Here is a 27,273-nt window from a genome sequence, read left to right as displayed (position 1 = left end):
AGACTTATGAAAACTGGGGATGGGTTAAGGAGGAAAAGCTCAGCGTCTCCATCCAAAGGATGCTTTAAGCATGAACTCAAAACATCCACCCAGTTTCTCTACTGAGCCACCTACACACATACTATATGCACATAATATATGCTGCTCAGCCTCTTAGCAGATATTGTCTGAAAGAAGCAAAGTGAAGAGAAAGATACAGGGCACAAAAAACCCCTATGTATGGTCGGGCTCAGAGATGGGGGGAATATTGTCATTGGAGAGCTGCGTTATCAGGGGGCATGTTGTTGGAGAATGCGGGACACAAATCTCCAAGAAAGCAGACTTCATTAGTTCCGTTGCTCAGGGAACAACTTGTTTGCTTATGCAACTATTGTACGCGCATTTACCCTTCAAGCCACGCTGATGCAGGCCTTCATGTTAGCCTGTTGTTTTCCATCCGCACCGTAGTACTGTGCGATCTAATCATTGTTAGAAAACAAACATCAAAGCAGCTGAAAACCTTTTGAATTAGGGACCTTATCATCCAAATTGTCTGTAAAATACTTTGAAAAGTATTTGTAGTACATGAAAGATATATTCCACCCCAGGCTTTGCTTTGACGACTTGGGCATCGCTCCTGTTTCTCCATCCATGAATTGTAGAGCATATTTTCCTATCCCATAGTAATATAGCAAAGATTACGGAGTTAATATCACTTGCAACACACTTGCAGCCCAAAAAGCACATATAAGAATAAGTAAGAAGCTTCACTGCAGTAGTAAAAATAAAGTTTTCAAATTATGAACTGTTGGACTAAAGCTGTATATGTATTTATTATTAGTGCTATATGCCAACTACCTTTTCCATTTCTCTATTGGTAAGAGGCAGGTTTGTACACACTTACCAGCTGGAACTTACCCTCCCAAGTTAAAACGATACCACTGGTCTCTTTTAAGGCTTCTAACGTAAAAACATGTATGAGAAAAAAATGGGGGTATTTTTGAAATAGATAACTTGTCTGATTACTGAAAAAAAAAAAGGCTGTCTTAAGGGTACATCCTGCTTTACTCCCTGAATATCGCACACATTTCAAAACCGCCCCTCATTGCGTGGCAAAGCTAACGGGTAGGCTATGGGATTGTCTATGGGACTGACACGTATGTATTCACTCTCTTTAAATAAATAGTTTACAGATGTTTTTTAATAAAAGGAAAGATCACCCAAAATGCGAGCCTCTAACGAAAAGAATTTCCTATGCAAGTTTACTTAACATAACCCATCAAAACAGCTCATAGGGCTTAAACTCGTGTCAGCCATGGATTTAACAAGCACGCATTTTACAAGACCCTGTTTAAGCACCGATCCCTACCTCCAAGCTTCATCCCCATTTAATACCTGTGGATTTGAAAGGCTACCTAAAAGTATTCCTGTGGTTAAAGACAAAACCTCCCAACTCTACGCCTTGCCACGCTAAAACCCTTCTGAAGCTGGGGCCAGTTTAAAACCAGCAGTTTAAAATTGGAGAGCTGTCTCAGGTCGCTACAGCTCAGACCTTTCCCAGCAGCAGGGCCGGGCCATACTCTTCCTCGAACCTGATGCACAGGGGATCACGGTTATACACTCCCCGACCCCGCACCCTAAAGCTGGGCCGAGGGAGAGACTCGGGAGGGTCAGGACGCGCCGGTGAGTAAATCCTCAGGCGAACCGGAGGGAGCTACAGCCCTTCCCGTTACCGTCCCAGCTCCAATCTCAGCTGCCGCCGAGCCCTCCCTCCCGACCCGGTTTGGGGCCGAAATCGCCGAACCCAGGGATGAAGGTGACCCGAGCCGCTCCCCGCGCGAGGGCTCCGGGCCCCACTGTCCCCCGCGCCGCAGGCCCCGGCCGAGCCGCCACAGCCACCAGCCCCCGCGGCGCTGCCTGGCGCGGCGGCCGCCACCCCCCCGAGCAGGTACAAAGGGTAACGGGCGCCGGGGCCGGGCCGCTCCGCCCGCCTCGCCCCCTCCCGCCGCGGGGCCGCGGCCCACCGCCACCCGGGCCCCGCCACCTGCGCCAGCGCCCCGCGGCCCGCCTAGGCCGCGCCCCCAGCCCCTACTCACTCTCCCCGCGGCTCCGGCCGCACCAGGCCGACAGCACCACGGCCACGGCCAGCGCCGCCGCCGCTCTCGGTCCCATGCCTGCGTCGCTGGAGCCGCCGCGGCTCGGCGCGTCCCGGCGGGGGCGAATCAGAGGCCGCGGGGCGGGCGCGGGGGCCGGGCCCGGTTTCGCATCGTCGGTAAGAGACCTGGAGAGGCGCAGCGGCCCCCTTTATAGCGCCCGGCAACCGGCCCAGGAAACGGGGCGCCCGGCCCCTCCCTGCCCGTCGGTGTCGGCCCCGGCTCCGGCAGCCCCTTCCAGAGCAGGCCGGGCTGGCGGCTGCCTCCCTGGCCAGTAAACAAGGGGCTGCCCCCGTCAGCTGGGAGCAGAGCGGGGCGGCGGCAAGAGGCGGCGCGGAGCCGGGCAGGGGACGGGACGGGCTAGGGGAGGGGCGGCATCCACCTGCCGGGGACAGCCCCGCTGAGGCGGCTCCGGGCCGCGTAGAGCCCAGAGCGTCAAAGTTGTCTTTTTCCAGGGGGACTCAGCCTTTGATGCCTTTTTCTCCTTTTTTTAATCATCTCTGCTTTGTAGTCGTGCTAAGCCGTGACAGTATGTTTCCTGGCAACTTCCAGTAATTTTGTCTGGCAGTCGCTCTCAGCCCTTTCTGCAAGATACAGAGTTATATACACTGCTGGAATAAAGCTTTTTAATTAAAAAATACTTAGTAAATGGACAGTCTTCTTTCAAATCTTTGCCCCACCATCTCCAGCTTACAACAGATCTCACTTTTGTGTTACATTTCTTGCTCAACAGGCCACTTCAGCTGGCCCACGGATCCCAGCAGGTCACTTACTCTTAATGCAATGCAGTGTCAATGGTGTTTCCACTATCTTAAATACTTTGTGCTACTTTTCCATTTAAGGAGTGGCTGCAGTTGTCACAGGGATACTACATAGCAGGACTGGTCTATGAAATCACATCTATTTTGGTATGGTTCACTCTCTGACATTCATTGAGGTTTCCCAGGTGGATGGGATAAGGTTGATGGCCTGATTTGAATAAATCACCTGAGCATAAGCAGTATTAGCTGTAATGGTACCTGTGTAACAATAACTACAGCTTAGCATTTGCAAGCTATTTAAATGCTTAGATGAAAGGCTCTGCTAAAGGGGGGATGCTTTCTCCGTCATCATTACAGTACGAGAAGATGTGTGTCTGCACAGCACAGTAGCTGTTGATTCAGCCCAGTGCTGCATCAGAATTGCCAGCACAGGAACAAATTTCCACCACCTTTCAGTTCTTGCTGCCATTTTCTCAAACTCACAAGTGCAAAAGAGACTCAGAACCTAACTCATTTCAGAATACTTCAGCAAGTAAGGGCAGTTAAGGCATAGAAATAAACCACAAAACTATGTGATCTCTGCTTGCAAATTAACCTGCTTTATGACTATGGACTTTGCATAAAAGATAGAGCCAAACATCATCTAGACATTTATAATGTGACTGTAATAGCAACCTACTTTTGCTTACTCACGTTCTTAGTCCCTTTCATGTAATAATGATATCAGCTTACAGATTGGTACAGGAGGATTAAAGGCTACAGATTTATTATCTTTCCCTAAAATACTATTTTTAGTTTCTAATTACTGATTAAGAACATCAGGGTGCAATCTTTCCAGCATCTTTCCCATACACTCACTGCTACGTATTCATCATGCTACAGTACACTGGGTTTGCAATCAGATAAACCAACAGTAGCAATGTGGGCACTAAGAAACTAAGCCAGCACCTGCTTACTCTTTTTTTTTTTTTTTTCTTCTAATAGCTGCACTGCAGGGTCTCCTCTAATTTCTGATTCAAGAAACTACTAAAAATCACTAGTTTAATATATTAAATATGACTTCTTTCTTCAACAACATTCATATTTCTTTCTTCCCTCCACAAATGTTTCATGGTTTAGTTAAAATAACTAAAAATTTATAAAAATGTACAAGTATCAGCTAGGTTACTATTTGCGTGTATAGAATGCTCAGTGCATTTGGAAGGCAGTGATCTTTTCCTTTTTAAACTGTTGAGAAAATTAGCGTGACAAAATTTTTATTGTACTTTCAGAACGAGAACCCAAATGGTGGTCCCCCACTGTGGTGTTTTCATGAAAACACGGTTCAGTTTTTGTCATCTTTGGCATTTCAGCTGAGGTAATACACAGTAAAAGTGCTATATGCTATACACTATGAAAGCAGTGCATCACAAGATAATGCAGTAAATTTACAGAGGCCCCATCAAAAGCGTCATTCCTTCTGAAATCCCAAAAAAGAGCTGTCCCATGGATTCATCCTTGCTCTACAGCTCCTTCACAGCTGCCAAGAATCACAGTACAGACTAAAAGGGTACAAAAAGCTAGAGAAATAGCAATTTAAAGCTGTATGTCTAGTGCCTCCTTATAAAAGATGCACAATGGCTAGGGTCAGTGCCCTCCACACAACAGCATTCACTGTTTAAAAAAAACAAAAATGCAAGGCCTTATTCTTTGCTCATTCATGTAAATATACAGAAACATGAAGGTTAAAATAGTCTAGGGCTGCGGGCATTTGTTATCATGCCCAAAGCTTGCTCAGATTATGCTCCTTTCACATGGCACATCTGGCATGGCTTCGAGTCCTGAAGAAGGACTTTGACATATATTGTCACCAAAAGACCAAAAGATTTGGGGGCCCAACCTCAAACTAGCGCTTTGCATTCTGTGTGCACTGGTCTGCCATAGCGCATAAGGGCCAGCTTTATCACCATTTTCATTTAGCCTTCCCCTGCTCGAATTAACAAAGCAAAGACACACCGAGCTGTTTAGGCACCAAGAATACAGTTCTTCAAAGTGTTATCTCCAGGGCCTGCCGTTTGCAGCAGTACGGGGATGCTCAATACATCAGTGTTTATACGCTACTCTTGGAGCACAGTCACATCCTCATACTGATGCAACAGCTTGGCTTCCTGATCACTGCGCTTGCTGCAAGCTTCGTCCCTTGAAAATGAAATACATCTTTCTCTCACAAAATAGACACTGGAACCAAACGCATGCAAGGGGGGATGGGTTTTGGGTTGGGTGTTTTAGCCATACACAAGTAAAGTTCCATGCTAATTAATCAGTCCAGGAATATTCCAGGAACACAAAGCTTTGCACCCAAAAGGAGCTTTAGAGCAGTTGACTCACCAAGGTGGTACATTGGTAGTAATTCTGTTTTAAGAACAGAACAGCTGAAAACCAGTTCAGTGAGCCAAAGCCACACAACAAGCCAGAAAGCTGAGCTGAAGGTCAGAATTCTTGCTTTCTGCTCCATCCACCATTCAGTATGGCCTTTTCTTAACAGGTTGCAACTGCCTGGGTGAATAGTTACCCTGTTGCTCAGGTTACTTTATTTTTATTGATTTGTCAAATGCACTTTCCTGCTCAGAAGTTTCTCACCATACAGTACACACATTATTCAGCCTCCTGTCCTTTGAAGATGCAGACGAGTTGCTGTTGAAGCCAACAATAGCGCAGTCTCTGCATCATTGGCAGGATGTTGCTGTAAAGGTTACAGAATTGACTTCTCGGTGACTAAACCTTAAAGCCTGGAGTATGGGAGAGCTGACCTTGGAAAATTTATCTCATCCTGTTTGGAGTCACACAGAACCATTTGCCAGGTCTCTTAATATAAAATATTTCACGTCATGGCTTGACAAAGTTCCTCTCTTACCCTTCCTTCCGTCCACACCAAATCTGATAAGTGACTGCTCTCTTCTTGACAGGAGAAAGCTCAGAGGATGAAGATCCGGTCACTTTATGTGCTAAGGACAGAAATCCCAGGGGTTTTTACTGTTGAAACAGCAAACACTGTCAGAGCCTTCTGGAGAATTCTATTGTTATATTAGCAAATACAACCCTTGCCCAAGGTGAAAATGGCAGGGGGCATCTCCCTGCCACATGCAGTTCAAAGAAACTGGAGATGAAGGATGCAAAGGAAATCACAGCTCTCCGCGGCCTACTGCGGCAATGCCGCATTTTATCCTTTTTTGTCGAATTTCTGGTTTGGTTCAGTTTAATTTTTGAATGTTGCAGAGGAAGATGAAATATTGGACTTTCCATTCCTTGTCAGAACATTTTTGTTCTAATTCAGCATCAAACTTTTCAACTCAACGTAATTTTTTCTTCATTGCTACGAGAACACAGAACAGTCAGCATTTCAAACCTGTGTCTAGCAAGCAAGGGCCACGCTGTGAAACAACCAGACAGATCTGTATCTGGTTTTCAGTCCCCTCCAGCCTCCTCATCCACCATTCTTTCCTACAGCTTGTTGCAGTACACCTAAGCCAACCCCACGTCTAGTTTGCACAAGGACTCCGCTGCTGCCAGGCATGTTCTCTGTCAGCAGCCACATGTGAGTGAGCAGCAGCGTCACTCTCCAATCCACGTAACACACAGCACGGGCATGCCGCGCTCCAGGCGACCAACTGGCAACACCAGTTCTAATCAACAGCTCACCACCTCTACCCCCTCCCTCTCTTTGTCTCTTTTTTTCTTTCTTTACACTAATGCACATTTTTGCTGACCCAGAGTCAAATTTGGAGGGACAGCCCTCTGGGCAGCATAGGGGAGTTCAGCGAACCATAGCTATATGCTCCACACTGCTTTATCTCACATTTTGTATTTTGGACAACACAGAACTTCTAGTTCCCGTTTTGATAACCAGTTTGTTCTGTAGCTAGGAGACAACGCCCTTTCTTTGTAAATGTTACAAATCAGGCATATCTGATCCATTATTCACCAACTGCTGCTGCTTCCCACTTCCATCTTCTATTAGGACATAGTGCTTGTGCCAGAAATGTCACAGTGGTGTCATGTGACAGGTGGTATTGATTTAGCAAAGCTGGGTTTTAATGTCACTCTTGTTCAGCAGGAACGCACGGTGAGTGCACACCAAGCCACAGCAATATGGCAGATCAGGACAAGAGCTACCAGCCAGCCCTGTGCTGGACTGTAGGACTCTGGAAAGGCATCAGCACTCTGCTGGAGACCAAGAAATTGGATTATTATTTTCTGCTCCTATCTGCTATATTAGCATGGTTAAAATTTTAATTTTCATGGTTGTAACTATTAAGTCATAAGACTTTGATTCTCAGGTTTCACGTCAGGTTTACAGCAGAGTCCATGAGAATGGAGGTCACCACTTCCCATGGTGAACAGTCAGGAGCAGAACCCTTGTCTGTCTAGTCTACCATTTTCACCCTTTTCCAAGATTCCCCCCTTTTGGCAGAATTTGGTTTGGGAAAGCTGATCACAGCCTGTACAGTCCGATACACAGGGGCTTTGTAAAGTTAACACCTGGAGAACACATGCCCAAAACAAGCTAGTATTACCCAGCCACAGGAGCCTTGTATAGTGTTCTGCTCCTGCCATTCCATGTATCCTTACTGACAGCCTATCTACTGTAAAAAATCCTTCCAAAACATCAAATCTAGCTGAAGACACAGCTTAAACATTAAGTATTACAGTACAAGGAGTCTCTGTCACCAAGGATGCTTGCCAGAAAAGTTTAGGCTCACTCATAGTTGCTGTTGCTGCCAGGCACATTCACCAGCCTGACATGACCCAATTCTCCAAAAGATTTTATATATTTATTAACTCGCTGTCTGAAAGTAGGTAGTCTGCCAAGAAGCCAACCAAGGCCCAGCCCTATGCCTGATAAACATCTCTCCATCTGGATTTCCCAAGCTTTTGCAAATGTTAAGCTATTCTCACTTCACAATGTTTGCAACTCTCACAGAAAACTATTTCTATATATAAATATAACATTACTCTGTAGAGAGAAGTGCATCAGAGCCCCATGCTATGAAATGGAGCTGAGGGCTAAAGTAGATTGTACAACCACCACCACCCATACGTTAGTCAAAAATAAAAACCATCACTCCATCTATGAAATGTCACAAAGCCATGAGGGATTGTTTATTCTAAATACTACTGGCACCGATCTACAAAGTGGTTTTCAATGACTATAATTACTAAATGAACTCAAGAAAAGCAAAGACTGCAACTGCCAATTGACAAAACACCCATTGTGCACAGGGAGATTGCTGGCCACTGAGGCAATTAATCCATTTGGTTTGCCAGGGCAGAAGGTAACATTCTTCCACCAGGTCAGAGGTAACCAGAAGCTGAGTGCTGGAAGCACTATGCTCAACAGTCATGTGAGATATCCCAAAAGGTGTTAGTAGTTACAGGATTCAATCTCAGTTCTGGCAGTTGATCCTTCAAAGTAACAAACACCCACGAAATGTCAATGGTCAAAAGTGAAATAGCACGTGTTTCAGAACCGATTTCCTAGCAAGCTTCTTTGTAAAGGGATTGCTGGTGACTTGGAGGGGTGGCTATTTTCTTGGGGGCAACCTATCACTAACAGTTCCCTTTCAGGTCTTTCCAACTGAACTTTGAAATTATAAGCACCAAACAGTTATAGCCAACACATGGCTGATACCAAAATTCAGCTTTAAACTTGTTTGCAGTGATGCACCAAGTCTCTTGCAAGTTGGGGAAAAAAAATATTGCAAGTAATAAAGGGGAAAATGTTATAGCTGATGAAGCATTAATGTTGCTTCCAGTATCTCTCACACAAAAACCATTCCAGCACTACATTCAACCTCTGCTCTAAGAGAAGAGCTCAGCACTGAAATGCCTGCAGGGAAGGAAAGTAGTAAACAATTAGAATTAAATAATTTGGTGACACAGCATTCACTAGTGAAGCACAGTGAAACATCAAATTTCAGAGTTGAAGAAAAACTTCTGGGAAAAGTAGAAGTGTCTATAAGTGGACTGCTACAACCATATATTTCTATAAAATCCAAGGTAAATAGTAAGTCCGCTCAAACAGAATGAGCAAATCACAGATGAGTAGCTAGAAGAAAAAGTTGTACACCATAGTGTAATCACTCATTTGAAAATCCATAAGCGAAGGGCATACTACATTGCAAACATCCTGTGACATGAACAAAAATATTTTATGTAAAAACCTTAACTGTCTTCAGTAACATGGCTGTCCTTGTAAAGGGCAAAGAACAATTCTGAGACAGAACCTGCCACTTGGGATGTGTTCAAAGCAGCAGTCAGATTTTTCAGAACTCAATTGTGACAAATGTCCCTCTCACCAGGCCCCAAACACCCCATCTACTGGTTCAAAACAGCAAAAGAAACAGCAAAAGAATGCCGGGGGGTGGTGGTGGTCATCTCCTGCTCCTCACTTCCCCCACGAGAAACTGTACACACCTGAACACCCAACACCTTCCAGAGCAAGACTCCAGAAACAACAGCACAGATGTAGAATGGTTTGCTTTTAGCTCATCACAAGCACTTAAAAATGGCTCTTACGCTCTCACAACAAACCTTGCTTTACTGCAGGCTCTAAGTTTTTCTAGCAGTAGCAATGTTTTAAAATTTTCATTCTAGTTTATTCCACCTCTGCTGTATTGTAGCAACCTCTTAATACAAGTTTGACACAAACACTCTTGGCCAGAGTAATTTATCTCAAAAGGTAAAGGCTGATTTTTATTTTTTTATTATTATTATTTGTCTGGAAGACACCAGCTTCCTTTGCCCTCATCTTACAGTGGGGAAAAAAGTTTGTACAGGTGAGGCCTATACCATACAGAGAGTACTGTGTGTACAATTCTGCGGTGCCAGGGTCAAAGTGTTTTCTTGATGCAACAGCATCAAAATAACAGACAATGAATAAGTGAGAACATTTGCACATGCAAAAAGGGAAGCAAACATTGCAACAGCAAGCAAATTCAGCTCTTCTACAGTAAATCTAAACTGAAGAACAGTGCCAAGTCCCAAATAGCCATCCGGGAAAAAGGTGAGCTTGAGAATAGTTTTTACCTGTTGATATTCTCTGAATCTGAGCCAGGCAAGCAACTCCATGGCAGCATTATCTTCCTACACCCTATAGCTGTGTATGTACCCAAGTTTGAAATTAAATATTCTGTTGGCAGCAAGGTCCTAGTTCAGTACAGTAAAGCTGCAAAGACAGGAAAAATTGTACGAGTTCAACTGTTACTTTTATTCATGTTGAGTAAATGCCTTTTAGGAGTTGTAACATTTGCCACAGCCACATTAAAAACGGGACTGTATCTATCCACTGAGGAACTTGGTAGCAGCTCAGCATAAATTGCCATCTTTATCCCAGTTCTCCCATCAACAGGCAACAATAGTCACTAAGTAAAAAAAGTAACCAAGTTTAGAAAGCCTTCCCCATTAAACCCTTCACTGAATCCAGCAACTGCACAAGAAAGATACAAGGGGAGGCCTTGGACAGCCTCTTGAAGGACATGATAGATGGCAAAGAAATCAATGGCTGACAGTTACCATACCAGCTGAGCTTTCCAACTGCACTTCTGGCAGTTAAAAAAAAAAAAATCATTTCAGTTTGGGAAAAATTCTGATAAAGAGAATCATGCTGATGAATATAAAACAAACGACAATTAACATTATCCATAATAGCCAGTTGACTGATTTCTTTGCATGCTGTTCAAGGCGGTCAGATTCATCCTTGAGCTTTTCAAAGTTCTGGTCTGCCATCCTAAGAGAATGCGATAGTGTCTGTGGAGCAAAGAGAACAAATGGTTTCAAACTCAGATTTGAAAGTTCTGACCACTATTTCTTCCAGCAGAGAAAAAGGTTCAGTTGCACTACAGCAGAAGACTGGTATTGCCTCCAAGTCTCCCCACTCTTAATCTCATCTGGAATCAAGCTATAAGTATAGTGTTTAACATATTAGCGCTTTAGCCTTCTGGGTTGCAAAACAGCACTTTAACACACACTACCTGGTTATCTTGTTTTATCACATTCTGCGCAGCCAGAGTGTTGTTTTTGAGACTGCGAGCCAAACTTAGCATTTCTTCAGCTAACTTCTCTTGCATATCCTGATGGTGCTGTAACACAGCATCCAGCTCGACTGCTGACTGCTTCTCATTGGACACAAGGCCTCTGCAAGAGCATAAGGGGAAAAAAAAGTGGGATTTGTACTTCCTTGTGGGTCAATCTCCCAAGGTTTCCCCAGACTCTCCAACTCTGACAAGACAGCAAGAACAGTTCAATCAGCTGAAGTCATTCTATTTAGGTTTCTGCCAGCAGGCACTTCACTCAAATGGAAGTGCATCTGTGAGTTAAAGGTCATTGGGAAAGCAGTTCCCAAAACACTGAGCATCAGAATGAGAAATTTTGACTTACTTCCGCTTCCTTATGTTTAACTCCTCAGAATCTGGAAAAAGAGTTAAATTTGTGTTTTAGCATGGTAGAAATTCCCGTGCAATCATAGGCTGAAGAAACAAGTTTTCTGAAGGGATTTTCATATTTTCATCCTACCTGGCCCTCTACCCCAGAGAATACGAATTTCAAATGCTTACCTGCTTTCCACAGGGAAAAGACAATACACGTAAGATCAAACATATGGTGGAGAAAAAAAACCCCAGATGAATCATATCCCTAAGGGCATGGTTTAAGCCTGTGCGTAGTGGTGTTCTCTTTCAGGATGCGTTACATTGGCCTAGCTCCAGCCACTGTAACAGTAGCTATGGAAACCGCAAATTAATTCCAACCAGTTCCCTATGTGAATAACGTGGCTGTATATTTAAAAGGAATTGAACAACGCCTACTCTAAGCGCCTAAAAGTCACGTGATTTACTCAGAGCAGAAGAGAACGGGAACAACAATAAAGGTAAATTGTCCTTGCTAATTCTATAATTAGAATGTCTGTTTCCGTACGAATTCTAGAAAAATAGGTTCCTGCAAGTCCCTGCTTCCACACTGGTAGCAACACTTAGGCATTCATCTGTTAGGGTTTTTGCTTTTGTTTGCTTTTAAAATCTGCTATCTTGAAAAGAAGTGAGCCACTAAATTAGAAGTACACTTTGGCCAGTCTCCAACACCTGGCCTTCCTCTTTCTCTCCCTGTAAGACTTAGGTTAACTAAAGTTAGAGAAAACAACAGATTAAACTTACCATCAATAGCCAAGGGATCCTGGGAGGCAGAAAGAGAAACAAAACAGAGGATTACAGAGGACCAGGGATAAAAAGACAATCCTCCAGGCCTAGCATTAGTGCCCGTACCCAGCACTTAAGACTATCCAAATCAGAAAAAGGGGACTCCCACCCAGGCTGGGACATGTTGGAGGCACAGCCACCAAAGGCAGCTGAACACAACAAGAGACTATCTATAAAATAGCAGTAAAGAAGCAGCAGCACCAAAACATACTGTACCAAGCAGCTCACTCCTCATCTTGCCTGTGCAACGAGCCTTTGTCTGGAGATGAACTGTTTTAGTAGCTGGGGTTCTCTCTTTGGTGGTTGTAGGGGTACGTCCAGGGGCCAGGAATTGATTTGCCAGAGCCTTTTCAGTTGATGAAGTCTGTGAGTAGGAAGAAGCAACGAAAAGCCAGGAATACCACATTCTGCGGTGCGAGGACACCTGGGTGTGTGACCAAGAAGGACGCGGGGAGCACTTCCATGACTGCTTCCCACAGAACAGTCAGTCTGAACAGCAGGACTGACTGTACCTGCACTAATTGGATCACAGCTTATTGGGGTTTCATAGCTCTCCAGACACACGTCAATGCCAAAAAAGGCATTAGGCCTAATGGACACTACCCGCCCCTACACCTCGCATCAAAGAAGTGAGAAGGATGTGCGCAAGGTGTACTTTGCTTTTGAAAAGGAGGAAAGACATTTCAGATTTCATACAATACCCCCTTTTAAGAAAATACAAAAATCCAATATTTTTATTCATGTTTTTACAAGGACTGCTTGATAAGATTTTAACATGTATTATTTTGAGACATAAGATAAAGGCAAACACGGGAGCCAGGCAACGAGGTAGATATAAGCAGGGAATACTTAAAACTTTTCAAACTGAACTAGTAGATCTTACCAATTTTTCAGCTTCTAAAAGTCCCTTTAGGAAGTCCACTTTGCGAGAGTATTCATTCAGCAGTTCTGGTGCAGGCTTGCTATTAAAATTGGAAAAAAAAAAAAAATCATGAAAATCAGAAGTTATCAATATTTTCTATTATAAACCAACATGTGAATCTTCAAAGAAGCATCTTCTAACAGAAGTAGCCCAGGCAAGGAACGAGCTTGCGGGCCCCTGCAAATCACCTTTTCCAAGGCACTGCCAGCATGGGGCACAGGCCAAGGCCGACATGCAGGGAAACGCATCTGAGAACGTGACAGTCACACAGGGCTTAGTTGTGACAACTTTGCGGGCACAGTTTCTCCCTCACCGACAGGTACGTCCACAGGGAAGCATACTACTGTGATAATTGCAGGCTATGGTGATGTTACAGGTAACAAGACTAATGAAAGGGCACTGGCCAGCCCCAGGATTTCAGACAGCGACTCACCCAGACTGCTTCTTCAGCTCGCAGAGCATATCTTCAAGAGCGGCAACATACTGAGAAAAAAAAAAAGTCCTTTAAGTGACAGCATCAGGAAGAAATACTGTGTCTGGCAGAGGCTGCTGCACAGCTGAGAGCAGGGCTGGAGTTTTAACACTCCGTAACACTAGCTTCCTCAGTTTTATTTCGAGGAGCCGAACCGCGCTGCTGCGGGGACGGGGGTGGGGGACAAGGGGCTCCCGCGCCGCGTGCTTTTCCCAGCCAGTCTCGCGCCGCGGAACGTTGTCCTCGAGAGGCCGGGCCGCGCCTCACCTTCTCCAGCCGCCACTCTCCGGGGTCCCGCCGCTCCGCCGCCAGCGCCTCACACCGGCTCAGGAGCCGCATCAGGTTCAGTTCCAGCCGCGTCGCAGCCATAGCTGAGGGGCGTCACCGGAAAGCGCCTCACGGCCGCTTCCGGGCGGTGGGCGCCATTTTGGGGCGGGGCGCAGGGAGGGGCGGGCGAATCAACGCACCGCAAAACGCCCAGCGCCCTTTTATTTAACTAAAACTACCCCAAAACAAACAAAAAATCCCCCACACGCGCCCACAGACAGGTGGCTGCTGCTCGGAGCCAGCGTGGCAGTGCCACAGTGGCATCATCCTGGAGGCAGCAACTGAGAGCGCCCTAGCCGCACTCTTCCCTCACTTAAACGTGGAGCACTGCCCACGGAGCACGGACCGCTGACCTGCTGCCTCAGAACGCTTTGTGTATGACTCTACCTCACACTCAGGGGTTTTGCTTCACAGACATGAAGCCTGGGGAGAACAAGGCAGCTCCGCACAGGACAAGCATCCAGCACTACGGCTCTGTGCTGGGTTGTACATTTGCTCCAAGAGCACTGAAGCGCTCCAAGGTGACGCCCCGGACTTGGCTTCCTCTGTGCCAGGAGCTTTCCCAATGCTTTACAAAGTACTGACAAAAAATACGCGATTCCAATTAAAGGTTTCCTTTCAAACAAATTGTTCATAAGACAAGACAGACATTGATAAACTAACACATGTATTTTTAAAAAGTGCAATGTATTAATAAACGTTTTTCTATATTTTGGTCTCGGTTAAGGCTATTACATTAACAGTTCTGTAAACCACACAGAAAGTTGTCATAAAAACATAAAAAAAACCCCTAAGGCAACACACTGATGCAAACTCACTGTTGGTCCCATTAGAGCAAATGGAGGAAGGCACGGCAGCAGAATCGGGGGACGACTTTTTCCTGTACACTCAAACGTGTATTTTACTCAACATAAGTTTTATGTTCTACTTTCTGTGCAGAGTTTTAATTTCAAGTGAAGAATATTTGTTTTAAACAACCTTGCTTAACCCTTGCAGTACTGCACATTTCCAGGCTGCCTTCCCAGCAGCCTCTTAAGAGAACACAAACGAGTTCACAGCCTTCAAAGAGTTAAAGCCAATGCTGCAGTCAACTTCAAAAGAGTCCAGGCAGCTCAAGTATTTCACTTCTCTACGCAGGGAATGTGAGAGTAAGGGTCCGAAAACCTCCGTTTTACTTTTGCTGTGGGTTTGTATTCATCCAAAAGTTCCTGAGCGTGGGCCATTGCAGACCCTTGTGCAATGTACACTGAGTGGATTTTATCAGTTCGCTTTGCTGGCTGCTCCCTTCGTCTCACCATTATTTGAGACTCTTCGTTAGCTGAAATACTGCCCTGGGATTCTGTACGTTTGAAAATCCCAGGAGGAAGTTTTATATTTGCTGTTGGCATCACCGGAGTTCGACGGGGCACTTTAATCTTGGGCAGTGTTAAAGACGATCTGTGTCTTGAAGCCAGGGATGCAGAGGAATAATTTGAAGAGGTTTGCAAAAAAGAAGGCACTTTGCAAATGTCTTTGGCAGGCATACTGCAGCTCTGAGCACGGCAGTGTAATCCAATAATTGCTTTAAAGAAACAAGATACTTAGACACTGAAAGCACCCATAAAAATGTAACATGATACAAGCAACTGCGACCAGATAACATCTGGTCACCTGGCTGTATGCACTGAAAGATGTAGAATAAAAAACACACACTACCTTAATACTGACCTTCGGTATCCATCCGTCCAGTTCTATCTTCAAGCAGGCTCTCTGTGCTTGCTGAGGTTTCAGAGTCTACGTTTTCCTCATCAGAGCCTCGCTGATCAAGCTCAGGTAACCGATAAGTTATATCTTCCCTACATCAAAACAGAGATTGTAGCACTCTAGAAAACAACATCTCCGATACAAGCAACTTTATGCAGCACATATTTTGGAGGTAAACCTTCCTGCATGTAGTCATTAAATATTAATTCTCATGGCATTTTCTCTCAGCTAGTCCTCTGTGTTTTCCTTTTCACTTTCATAAAGGCCTACAGAACATAATTAACTAGATCATTTTGGACAAAAGTATACTGCTTTACAATATGTATTACCTCCAACTGCAAAGGGCATGACCTACAGAGATAAAGGGTGACTTACTTCTCTTCTTTTATTGACTGTATACGATCAATGAGAATCTCCTTTTCCCGGTTATCGGCTTCAGAAACTTCCTCTTCTTCACGCAGCGAGTCCAGTTCTGAGTTGCCACTGTCACCTCCTTTGACCTGTGAGCTTTTACTCTGCAAGACAAATTCATGTGTAACACTTCTCAGTCATAAGAAGCTATACTAGTCTGGACAGTCTACTAGTTGGAAGGTGGAAGACAAATGAGTAGGCCAAAAGAAGGGTGGATGGAATTGATGAAGATCTGTTAGTTATCCATACAAATGCTTCAAAAAGTAGTAGAAATTTTTCTATTCACCGGATTTCTGATGTTTTGACACCTTTTTTGAAGCATAGTAATTTGATTCGCCAGCCTCAGCTTAGTTTTAGTAGTCACTTATAAGTAATGTTATTACATCCAATACAAGTCACATTCAGAATGTGCATAAAATACCAGAGTCATGACAGAACAGGTCAGCAGCCCTGCATGCAATCTGGGGAGAAAAGTTGCACCAATACATGCAGTCTTGATTGTTCAAAAGAGTATTTAAAACCAAGTTACAATACATATAGTATTTTAGTCATGCAATAATACCATAAGGAAAAAACCATGCCCTCTTAACATAGGCAGTGTACATACCAGCATCCCCTCAAAAGGGGAGGAAAACCCAAGTTTTACAGGCCAGAGCTAGAGAGAGAGATGAAGACCAAATTCACTATATGCAGTTTCTGATTAGGCAGAGTTTTGTTGTTTTTTTTAAATCGGTACAACAAAAACAAAAGAAAAAGTGTATTTTCCCTTAACAGAATGTACCATCCATCTCTGGAGTGAAATAACTTCTTTGCCATGTAAGAGACCCAGCAATCTTAGTTCTACTGATTGAATTATATGGGAATAGATTTAGACCACTGCAAGAGCAGATCCCCACTCCTGCGCCCTTCATTCATCAGACTCCAGTGCAGCTGTATATTTAGCTCCCACCTACAGCTTTGGGCAAGTCCAAATCCCTTTTCTTCTTATCTTCCAATTGATCTTGACTTATCTTGTCCATCCCATTCAGTAAGTAGCACATCCCTTTGCAAGAGACTGGTGGAATGCTTTCTGCTGGATGGTGTGGTTCTGCAGTTTGTTTCAACACTTACCGTATTCTGCCGAAGCAATGAGAGTCGTCGAAAAGCGATGCTCTCAGCTGCTTCCAGCTGATTTATTTCATCCATTTTTATCTTGTACTTCCTTATCTGTTCCTTTATAAGCATCTCTACACACCTAGACAAAAGGGCAAGAGTTTATTGAGCAGCCTCAGACTAAAAAAGCTCTGGGGACAACCATGGTGGGATGAAATGCCTCTTCTGGCTTGGGGAAGTTTGCCACACACACGTGGATGGCATGCAATCAAAGCATCCCAGTGCATGGCACCGCATGGTAACAGGGTGAAGAGTCCAACACAGCAAGCAAAACAGGACAGACTGTTACAGGTAATGGCACGTGTTCTTCCTGGGATAACCAGAGCCTCTCACGCTGACTGTACAGAACAATGGTAAGCAAACAGACATTACCATGGCTGCTAACTGCTTCTTCTACCTGTCTTCCCTGTGCTGGCACAGACTGGTAGATACAGAACGAGCCTGCAACCACCGAAGTTACAAAAAGGTGTCATTTTTCAAACTCTGTTTTCATTGGAGGCAGACACAAGGCCAGCCATGCAGTGAGGATGGTGAGGGGCATTCAGAGAGCCAGAGTTGCTGGAGGGTGAGGAGAACAGAGATGATCACGGACAGAACCTTCTTCAATTCAAGGAACAATGTAGAAGAAATTATCGGAGGTTTCCAAATATGCAGGAGACAGTTTAATTCTATACCCTACTGTTTATTATGGCTTGTATCTCAGCAAAATATGTATGATTAGTGTACAGTTCCCCCAAAATATTATCTCGATGTAAAACACACACCTGATGTTTAAAGATTTAAAAGTCATCCTACTTTATGCTTTGTAAACTTGAGAGAGGTGGAAGAGTCAGAGAAGGGCATGGAAATTGGCAGCACTAGTAGAGCCAGAATTGAGCAACTCTTAACCCTCAGTTTCTCAGCTATGCACAAATAAGGTTGTAGCAAATACAGGTAGTAGTACTGCTGGCCTTCCATCATACTTCAGAGTACAACTAAAACTTACATGGTTGTTTTTGAAACATCCTTCATGCTGGTTAAAGGGTCAGAGGTGTCAGGACAACGCAAGAGGCATGGAGCAAAGACAATGGCCAAGGCATTGGGTGACATACGGTTGACATCTTCTATCAAAGCCACTCTGAAATTCAATGTTCAGAACAAAAAAGACATTTTTTTAGGGGAACCTTTCTAGAATACAAGCAATCTGATCAAACTTTGCCACAGTTCCCAAATAACACGTAAGGAGGCCTCTAGGGTGCTAAGTACGTACAGCAATTCAAGGAAGTTTCAAAATTATTTCACACCGACTAAGTAGGCAAAAAGTTTCATGTATCAGAAAAACAAACAGAAAGCCACCCAGGTTAAGCTAGTTTGGTAGCCTCTTGAAGTCTGTCTCGTGATTCAGTGCCTCCTCTTTAAAAATCCCTTTTCCCTATGATCAGAGGGCCACTTGGAAAATTCTCAAGTTCCTTGGCTGAGAGTAGCCCCTTTAGCAGTACCGTTTATCCCTGCTCCAGAGACTAGCATACGTGCAAGCATTTATAATCCTCACGCAGTCCTTACCAAGTACGCTAACATCCTCAGTTCACTATGTACCCGTCCGTGTAAATCCTGGTGTCATTAAGTCTTTCACATCTACCTTGGCTTCAAAGATGTTTTTACCTGATTTGATACTTCCACCATCTGGTATATTATTAAGCATGTGCCTGTTTTTAAGTACAACTATCAACTCCAATTCTTTCCTTTCTAAACCAGCAGCACAATCCCTATGCTGACACTCAAGGGGTTTCAGTTTTTAGAAAGCTTCCAAGAGGGACTCAAAGTCACATGGAGTTTCTCTCTAATTGAAGTAATTAAACTCATTACTTGACCAGATGGAAGATGAGTCGCTCCAAGGTATTATGATTTGCTTGTGGAAGCTGTTCAAGGACACTGTAAATGGCACAGAGTTGCTCCTGTTTTTCTGGTAGTTCTGTACAAGGGGAGAAAGCACAAGATCATAATTGCTGTGCAACGCTAGTGGAAAGCCACCGAGCACTTACTGACATTGGCTCAAACTGTCTGCAACAGATAGAGATTAAATTCTTACAAGTCACACTGTCATTTCATTTACTAACTGTTATAACTGGATGTTAAAGTACCCCCTCATGGCACTACAATTTTCCTGCTTTTTCAGATGCTGCTGCTTTTAGCAATCATAAAGTGACACATCAAGATCTCCAGCAATATTTAGGATGCCTTACTGCCACTGAAGTTAAATGAATCTAAAAATTTGAGATATCTGGCTAGCTGCATCTGGTCTAGAACATCAAGGAGAAGAAAAAAACCCAACAATATGAAGACAAACCTATTCACATGCTCGCTTTTCAGAAAAAAGGGCAGCTGTATAGTGACATTATGCTGAAAAATAAAAGGAATCCTAAAGCGAAGTCAAGCAAGCTAGAAGAGAAATTCCCTGAATGCTGTTTTATGTAAAATTTCTAAAGTCATTGCTGTAAGTGTACTGGAAGGAAGCTGCTTAGACAACATGAGCATCTTGGAGGTTCTTTTCCCGAGGACATAGGGAGTTAAAGAAAAACGTTCGCTTCAAACATTTCTAAAACCTACCTACAGCTCGGAGAAAATCATTGTACTGCGCAGATGTCATTAGTGGATCTGGTAATTCCCGCAGCCATTGCTTAAGGATCCCCGTAATAGTGTGAATAGGGTAATTCTCCAGTTTCACTGAGTTTGGATCTGAAAATAAATGTTTTATTTTGAGCAGTTCATTCCTTTGATATACACAATGGGATCCCAAAGAAATAAAATTAGAAACACTCAGATCTCCTGTTCACAGAATCAAAGTGGAAAAGAAGGAAAAAAAAGAAAGAATCTGCTGATAGTCACTTGTATGTACTAAGCAGCTTTTTCCAGCCAACAAAAATAAAACAGACTGCATGGCCACAAAAAAGCTGTTTCTAAAACACTAAAAAGTGGCAGATACTTTCAGACAGGAGAAAATTGTAGGGAAAACCGCTATCATGCAAGGAAGTCAAAAGGGTGGGCAACGTGGCCTGACCTGCTTGCAGCAACTGTTTCAGCTCCTTCATACGATTTGCTGATCCTGATTTCCTGTAAATGCCTTCCGTGTAGAGGCCATGCATCTCCACGTACTCTAGCAACTTCTCCATGACAATGGGGACTGAATTTCCCTCACTGGTCAGGGAACTCACACACACTCCAAAATGACGTGGTTCTGCATCCTGTTCATTCTGGAATTGATACAGGTCAAGCACTGTGAATACCTGTTCCCAAGCTAGAAAATTCCATTGTTTCACGCTACAATTAGCATATGCTTCCAGAAACAAAAGCTAAGTGTTTTACTCTAGCTTGCTACAAGCCTTTGATCATAAGGCAGATTTCCTGAGCTGCAGCAATAAAGAAACTTTATGGTACACGTTGAAGGATTGCTTTAACAGTTAGTCCAAAACAGCACACACATTCTTAAGGAGGAGTTCCCAAATTAGCTCCAGTATCACCTTTTAGAAGAACGTTCTGTTTCTGCAACTGCACGGCCTGGCTCTGACTACATGCAGGCAGAGAAGCAAATTTAAATTTTAAGCAGTTTTTGTTCAGTCCACTGTTCATTTGCTATGAAAAAAAGGCAGTATTTTGCATGCACGACTCGTAGTATCACAGTACTGCATCCCAGACCCACAGTTCTTACCTTTTTTCCACAGGATGTACAGCTGCTCTGGATTTTGGACATGCATTTCTTGTGACAAGTCAACTTGCAAACTAGAGAGAGGACCAATTGTTACAGACATTCCAAATCACATGAAAATGCTGTCTGATATTATTCACTAACTACATAACCTGCACATACTGTTCACTAAGCCCCATCTGTAGCAGCCAAAATTACAAGTGACCTGCACATATTGTAAAATAAGTGGCAAGAATCAGGTGTTTCCACTTACCACTGCAGAGACAGGCCTTTTCCATGGGCCAGATGTAGGATGAGCAGTGCTCGCATGACTGCCGTATGCTCACTTGGTAGTTTGTGAATACATGGCCATTGTGCTCTTCAATCTGATGGGAGACAGGAAGAAACTAAGGGACTTTTTTTGCCTTTTTTATTATTATAGTTTTTATTAAAACTCTACCCTGTCTTAGATTTTTCACTTTTATAATTACAGCTGATAGCTTTGACCTCGAAACAAAATTTCGCCCTGTGTTAAGGCAGTTGGATTTGCTGGATTATTTCATAATTGACTCGCCACCTTGGTTAAAGCTCATCGGTGCAATACATTAGCTATAGTTTGTTATTAATATTTAGCAGCAGTTTTCCTTTAAACAGTCCTGTAGTTGAGAAAACCATTAGGTTCTAAAAGATGCTATGGACAACTGAGAAAATGCTTGAGTACTGCTATTGCTTCATAAGCAAGATCTTTGATTTATGGAAAGCAGTTTTTTGTGTCACATCTTCATAATAGAGGTAAGTGATTTAGCATGCAAAATAAACCAGAACTTCAGTACAAAATCAAGCTCTTGAAAGAGTGCTTTTCCTCTGCGTTCTGTGAGTGCAGCTGAGGACTTAGATTATTGCAAAAAGAAAGTACTTACTGCACGATCTTGTTTTCGTTTCTTCTTCTGGGCTTTGGTTTGCTGCAGTGGAGTAGAGAACTGGCATTAGTCTTTGCAATTCAGACATTCCATTCCCCGCTGCTTTTTTTTTTTTCTCCTATTCAGTTTCCCAGACTCTGCTTCACCTCCAGAAATTTGAGACACTATACTGCAACTTCAGCTCGGTGTGAGGGTTGTCTGAGCTCACACTGTCAACCTCCTAAAAATCAGTTGAGCTCACTGCCTGACGACAAAGCAATTCCATCTCTAAAACCTTCAGAGAAGTCCTAAGTTTTCACCAAAGAAAGTGCGCAAACATTTTAAGATTCTGCAAATATTATGAGTCAAATAATGAACAATTCCAAAGAGGTGTATCGGCATTCAGAATTACTTATATGCATGATTCGTGTATGGAAAGTGCTTCCCAAATAATGAAGAATGCTATGGAAAAGGTTTCTGAGGTAACACAGGTTCCTTGTTCTAGGAGAGTAATGTTGTTTAATCATCCCATAAGCCAGTAAAACAGTAAGTTTTATACCTTGGGCTGCTCAGACTCTTCTTTTTTTGTATATCCTCTGATGAATTCATCCAGAAGGGATTGGAAGAGATTCAAAACCAGCTTCACTTCTTTCTCTTCCCCTTTTTTGGCCAGATTTGTAACTAGAAGCTGGTAATTTTCCACCAGATCTTTGTAGCCAACATGAATTTGCCCATTCTAGAGAAGGAACAAATATTGTTCAGAAGACAGTCTTTTTGGATATAGTTGAGACAGCTTCATATTTTTAAGTGTTTAAGTTCAGAGGTGAGAAAGCACGCTCGTGATTAAAGTCACAGATAACAGCCCATGACAGAAAGAAGTTAACACACTTCCCTACTACACTGTAGAAGGGCACTTGGCCGAGACAAGGTAGTGTTGGAAGAATACTGGAAAAGCTGTTAGCACCTCTCTTTGGTGTTTAAACAGCAACACGCAGAGGCTGAAGACAGCAAAATCCATCCATTTCTAAAAATAACTTACAGCTGAGTGAACGAGAAAAGGGAAACAAAACAGTCTGCTTAAGATTACAGCAAAACTGTAAAATGTTCTTTTTCAAGTCTAACATTCCACTTTGAATTCTATGCTAAGAATTGCTTTGCTAAATAAAGAGCTGTAGGTCAAGCGTTTAAAGCGCACGATTCATTTATTGCCTACCAACTTTTCAGTTTATTCAGACTTACTACTTACAGGAGCAGAGTACATGGTCTTGATATTTCCTCTAAACTTCTCTGTGGCTTCAAAAAACAAGCATTCAACACCAGACTTCTGGGAGCGTAAGTCATTGATCTAGAAGGCAAATATATCTGCATCAAATGTCATTAAAACAAGAACATCCAGCCAATGTTAAGTTTCAGTCACTAGGCTTAGTCATCTATAACCATTCCAATTATTTAAAACAATGTTTCTTAATGCATTGTGATGATACAAAAATAGGAGTTAGGTAAGTAGGTTCTAAAGAACTCTCTTTCCTTACAGCTCATGCTTTTTCTTTTTTTAATACAACTTTTGCCACTCGCTTGTAAACAAACGAAGAACTAGCATGAATGCCACCAGGATTTAACGTAATATAACGCATTGAGAGACTTAAAGGAAGGAATAGGAAGGGCCTTAATACAGACCTAATTCATCAAGCTAGCAAATCAGTTCCCTTTTGCTTTAAATCATAATATAAACTTGCACCTAGAAAAGTAGTCTTTAAAATTCCACACAGTGACCATAGACCTGAATTTTATCATAGTTGAGCGCCTTTTACCTTGTTTAGGAGGAACTCATCAAGATGTTTCAGTTCATTGGCGTTTGCAATCTCACGGACCATGGAAGCACGCCAATTCTGAGACACACTTGAGATCTTGCTGATCTTTATAGTACGGTTCTTCTTTGTTTTACTACTCTCTTTCACATGGCGCTCTCCTGTCTGGAGGCGACTTGGCTGTCCAGAAGCAGCTGGGAAGGAAATTCATTTGCATATTAAAGCAGGATGACAGAATTTTGCAGGATTTGTTTCCATGCAAAACATTACAGAAAAGATGGATATTAGCAAGCTGGGGATTAAGTCACAGAAACTCACCTTCAGAAATTTTCTGGGTTCCTCCTGTTTCTGGAAAGAGGACACAAGATACAAGGGAAAGGCCTTCTCCTTCATCAATCACATCAGGACTCTCCTTTGGAATTTTCTTGTCTGGCTTCTTCCCCAAAAGTCTACGCAAAGGGCTTTTAAAAGCAGACCTGAACATAAAAGCAGACACAAGTTTGTCACATTAGTAATGGAAGCTGGCTCTGCTACAAGAAAATGCTCTTTTAACTGTACAGCTAACGCCCACAAAAGGATTAACCTCTCTTGTGCATATTTCCTCTAAAGTCCTACCTGAGCAGCAGAAAAAAGGAAAGACAGTCTGAAAGCACACCTGGACCTTCTGACATTTACCAGATGAGAGCACTACCTTCAGCATACACACAGACAACACACCACATATTCAAGACATCATTTCTGGCTCGGGAAGTCCCCAAGTTGTAGAATGCCAGAAGCTGGAGGAACAGGCCAGGGAAACAGCATTCCATGCTTGCTGGGTTCTTAAGATTTTCTCTTGGTGTCTGTCTTCTCAGTCTGGGTGACAGTACCTGGACCTTTGATCTGAGCCTGTATCATGGTTCTTAAGTTAAAAAACACCAGTACAAAGACAAGTCTTATGCAAGAAGCAGAGAATCTGTTCCTCAACAGGGTCAGATATCATGCTTACATCAACACGAAGATCAAGTCAACGAGCAACACAGCCACTACTGCAGCTGATGCCAATACGCATGTGTCTCCATGACAGTCTCAGGATGCACAATTCAAGTACCAGTGGAAAAATCTCCTTTTTTAAATTTTCTTAAAGGCAGGCCAGTCACACACAGAATACATACTTGGCATCTATTTGTTGACTTGCTGACTGCATGGAAACGACTGCATCCAAGGTAGCTAAGAGGTCACTGGGCTTCTTCTGCACAGGATGTTTCTTGTTGGCTTTTTCTTCTTCTATCGTATCTGGTGATTGCTACAGTACAGGGAAGGAGGAGTCAAAAAGTTACATAATGAGTGAAATAAATTCTTTAAATGGTTTTAAAAGCTAGAATGGTGAAAAAAAGTTTGCTTCATCAAGACAAAATGCTTTACCCAACAGATATTAGCTTACTAATATAAGATACAAGTATATTTAATGCTTTGATCAAAAGTCCAGTTATTAAAAATTAAGTTTTCAAATTGTTCTATAATTTTTGCTAATGAGATTTTTTTTTAATACGGATATCAAGCCAAAAAAAATCAACCTGAAAGGAACACAGGCATACAGAACACACTATAGCCAATTATTGACAAATATTTAATATTTATAAACAAGGATAATTAAGTATAAATATGCATAATAGCATCAGTACCTGATTCGTGGCAACAGACTGAGCAAGTATTGAGAGATCACTTAATGAAGATGAATTCCCCTTCTTCCTGCAATGTTACAAGATTAGTTTCAGAATATATATTTTATAGAAGTCTGTGGCCTCTTTGTATTTACCAGCTTTTAAATAACCCACATATCAATGTTACATCTGAGAGAGAATCATGATCAACTCTTGTAGCTCACTTAAAAGCAAAAGGTACTGGAGAAGTAAAAAAAATGGGCATGTCAGATTTTCTGCCATATCAGAGGGATGATGCCTGTAAACTGCAGGTCACTAAAACCTTGTTTTCAATGGACAAAAGACACATGAAAATAAACTCCAGACACCATTTAACTGAAGTCCTGACTCTCCAATTTAATTCAGCAAGGCAGGCTTTGTATCTTTTGTTAGCTTCTGAAGACATTCTACCTATACAGGTTCAACTGCACGCCTGGGGACTGACAGCCAAGAAAAAGCAGCAGTTGCTCATAGCTGTACTTTCTCCCATAATGTGGCCAGACATACAGGCTTTCAGGAGCTCTCCATCTATTTTTAAATATTACAGATACCTGTTTTCAGAAAAAGTCAAAATAATTAGGAAGCTGTCCTTACTCCAGTTGATCCTGAGGAGACTTATCCACACAGGTTCTTCCATCCAAAGACTGACTCAGCATATCATTCTGACTGGCATCAGACTGTCTCTTTCCTTTCCACTTCTCTTTCTTGTACTTTAGTTTCCCTGGGTCATCCACATATCTCTGGATTGGAGAAGAAGTGGGACTATCCAGACCTTTGGCTCCCTTCTGAACAAGATGTTTGTTTTTATCTGCCCAGCATTCAGCTGGCGTTCGAAAGCTCTCAGTAGCAGATAGCGTATTATGAAGATTCAGTGCAAGATCTGTTGGCCTTTCAGGGCAGTTAAAGCTTTGGCTGCCTTTTATCTGGTTGTTTTGATTCCCTTGTGTTTTCATTCTATCAACTGCTTTATCATCTCCTCCTGATACAGGTGGCTGCTTGGGAATAAAGCTACTTTCTTTTATCTCATTTGACAGTGGCATGTCTGAAAGAGCTTTTTCTTCACTTGGACTTTTCTCTCCCTCATTGCTTCCTTGAAGGACAGCATCTTGTGCTGTGGATTTCTTTGGCACTGGAACAGTTTCCAGGGCCTCTTCAGAAGAGGTTTGTTCCTCGTGGCACAGTAAAGATGGGCCTTCGAAGGAAAACAGGACATGCTTAGTCTGTAACTCATTATGTTCCAGCCCCCTCTGCCGGCGAGACTCACGTTTCTCCCGGCTGTTTGTTGCTTTCTCAGAGGCCTCTGTCACATTCTTTTGGGGTAACGTAGCTTTTTCAGGTGAGCTCAGGTTTTCGGCTTGCTCATTTGGAGTTTGATCTCTGTCCTCAACAGCTTGATCCAGCTCTGACTTGTGTTTCACAGGCAACTCATCCATTGCTGGTTCACTGCGCTTGTCCTTGCTCATCTCATTCTCTCTGTCTTGATCTTCCTGCATTTCTCTCTGCTTTTCTTCAGCTTTGTGCTTTTCCATAGCCATTTTCTGAAATCTGTTAAGAATTTGTGAGATGAAAACACAAATATTTAATGTACAGCAGTCAAGAAAAGGACCCAACTGTTTAAATGCAGCCTAAATAGCAATACAGACACAAAGTACAAATCCACTTACAGTCCCAGTATGACTGCACAGAGGTCTGCTTATTAGGGCTGGTGTTTGATACTGACTGCAGTATCACACGGTAATAACTATCTTTAAGTTGCTTATTAAGTCAACATATCACACAGAAACTAAGCTTGGCAGATGAAGCCAAGCAGTTAAGTGGTTAAAATGCATGTTTTCATATCATATTGCTCCTCTTCCTTTACCTCTTACGCTGTAGATGTCCTCTGACCACAGCTTGCACGAGACAAATTCTTCTCTTCTGCTGAAGGTAGCATTTTCGCTCCCTGTATCTTCGCCATGCTGACTGAATATAAGTGGCAGCCTTATTTCTCTGCAGCACCATCCTAACACGACGGGAATGCCAGCAAACCTAAGAAAGGAGATTTCTAAAGTAGGGGAGGGGTACTTGAAGGTGGGC

At 43.0% G+C, this 27,273-nt stretch overlaps 3 protein-coding genes across 13 annotated transcripts in view; all 3 read right to left on the bottom strand.

The window, feature by feature from the left end:
* Positions 1–5,890, bottom strand: part of INSR (insulin receptor) — a 55,185-nt gene extending 49,295 nt beyond the window's left edge. Inside the window, exon 1 of one of the 2 annotated variants that reach the window (XM_075736268.1) lies at positions 5,787–5,890. Coding sequence is in view for 1 of the 2 variants with exons in the window: in XM_075736266.1 (XP_075592381.1) it covers positions 2,076–2,151 (76 nt within the window). In the remaining variant the exon portion in view is untranslated. Of the gene's footprint in view, positions 1–2,075; positions 2,425–5,786 lie in introns of those variants that run through there. The other variant, XM_075736266.1, reaches the window with a different exon arrangement.
* A 3,708-nt stretch (positions 5,891–9,598) lies between these two features.
* On the bottom strand, positions 9,599–13,931 carry USE1 (unconventional SNARE in the ER 1). The gene is made up of 8 exons (XM_075736269.1): positions 13,782–13,931; positions 13,476–13,525; positions 13,004–13,082; positions 12,332–12,484; positions 12,079–12,097; positions 11,309–11,339; positions 10,903–11,065; positions 9,599–10,678 (listed from the first exon to the last, which is right to left on the bottom strand). Exons 1-8 carry the CDS (start codon positions 13,881–13,883, stop codon positions 10,496–10,498), a joined length of 780 nt encoding a protein of 259 aa, XP_075592384.1. The 5' UTR covers positions 13,884–13,931; the 3' UTR covers positions 9,599–10,495.
* Positions 13,932–14,511: 580 nt separating this feature from the next.
* The window catches only part of MYO9B (myosin IXB), a 44,849-nt gene continuing 32,087 nt past the window's right edge, over positions 14,512–27,273 (bottom strand). For 5 of the 10 annotated variants that reach the window (XM_075736220.1, XM_075736219.1, XM_075736223.1 and 2 more), the window contains 20 exons: positions 27,059–27,225; positions 25,792–26,742; positions 25,180–25,246; positions 24,670–24,800; positions 23,834–23,991; positions 23,519–23,709; positions 22,954–23,052; positions 22,267–22,443; positions 21,729–21,770; positions 21,083–21,194; positions 20,833–20,903; positions 20,185–20,377; positions 19,734–19,862; positions 18,993–19,098; positions 18,133–18,264; positions 17,106–17,229; positions 16,603–16,650; positions 15,960–16,099; positions 15,549–15,676; positions 14,829–15,402 (listed from right to left, as the gene is read on the bottom strand). In XM_075736220.1, coding sequence (XP_075592335.1) covers positions 14,963–15,402; positions 15,549–15,676; positions 15,960–16,099; positions 16,603–16,650; positions 17,106–17,229; positions 18,133–18,264; positions 18,993–19,098; positions 19,734–19,862; positions 20,185–20,377; positions 20,833–20,903; positions 21,083–21,194; positions 21,729–21,770; positions 22,267–22,443; positions 22,954–23,052; positions 23,519–23,709; positions 23,834–23,991; positions 24,670–24,800; positions 25,180–25,246; positions 25,792–26,742; positions 27,059–27,225 — 3,606 coding nt within the window. In that variant the 3' untranslated portion in view covers positions 14,829–14,962. Of the gene's footprint in view, positions 15,403–15,536; positions 15,677–15,959; positions 16,100–16,602; positions 16,651–17,105; positions 17,230–18,132; positions 18,265–18,992; positions 19,099–19,733; positions 19,863–20,184; positions 20,378–20,832; positions 20,904–21,082; positions 21,195–21,728; positions 21,771–22,266; positions 22,444–22,953; positions 23,053–23,518; positions 23,710–23,833; positions 23,992–24,669; positions 24,801–25,179; positions 25,247–25,791; positions 26,743–27,058; positions 27,226–27,273 lie in introns of all 10 variants that reach the window. The other 5 variants (XM_075736227.1, XM_075736228.1, XM_075736221.1 and 2 more) reach the window with 3 other exon arrangements.

The sequence above is a fragment of the Balearica regulorum genome, chromosome 26, assembly GCF_011004875.1.
Source record: "Balearica regulorum gibbericeps isolate bBalReg1 chromosome 26, bBalReg1.pri, whole genome shotgun sequence".
Classification (NCBI taxonomy): Eukaryota; Metazoa; Chordata; class Aves; order Gruiformes; family Gruidae; genus Balearica; species Balearica regulorum.
The sequence above is the reverse complement of the archived record's forward strand: the minus strand, read 5'-3'. Positions and strand labels throughout refer to the sequence as shown.

What these genes read in the sequence shown, in the direction of transcription:
- USE1 (XM_075736269.1), bottom strand. Translation starts at nt 13,883, where the DNA reads ATGGCTGCGACGCGGCTGGAACTGAACCTGATGCGGCTCCTGAGCCGG. An exon ending in GAGCTGAAGAAGCAGTCTGG is followed by an intron (nt 13,083 to 13,475) that starts GTGAGTCGCTGT and finishes CAATTTTAATAG; the next exon opens with CAAGCCTGCACCAGAACTGC. An exon ending in TTAAACATAAGGAAGCGGAA is followed by an intron (nt 11,066 to 11,308) that starts GTAAGTCAAAAT and finishes ATGCTCTTGCAG; the next exon opens with AGGCCTTGTGTCCAATGAGA.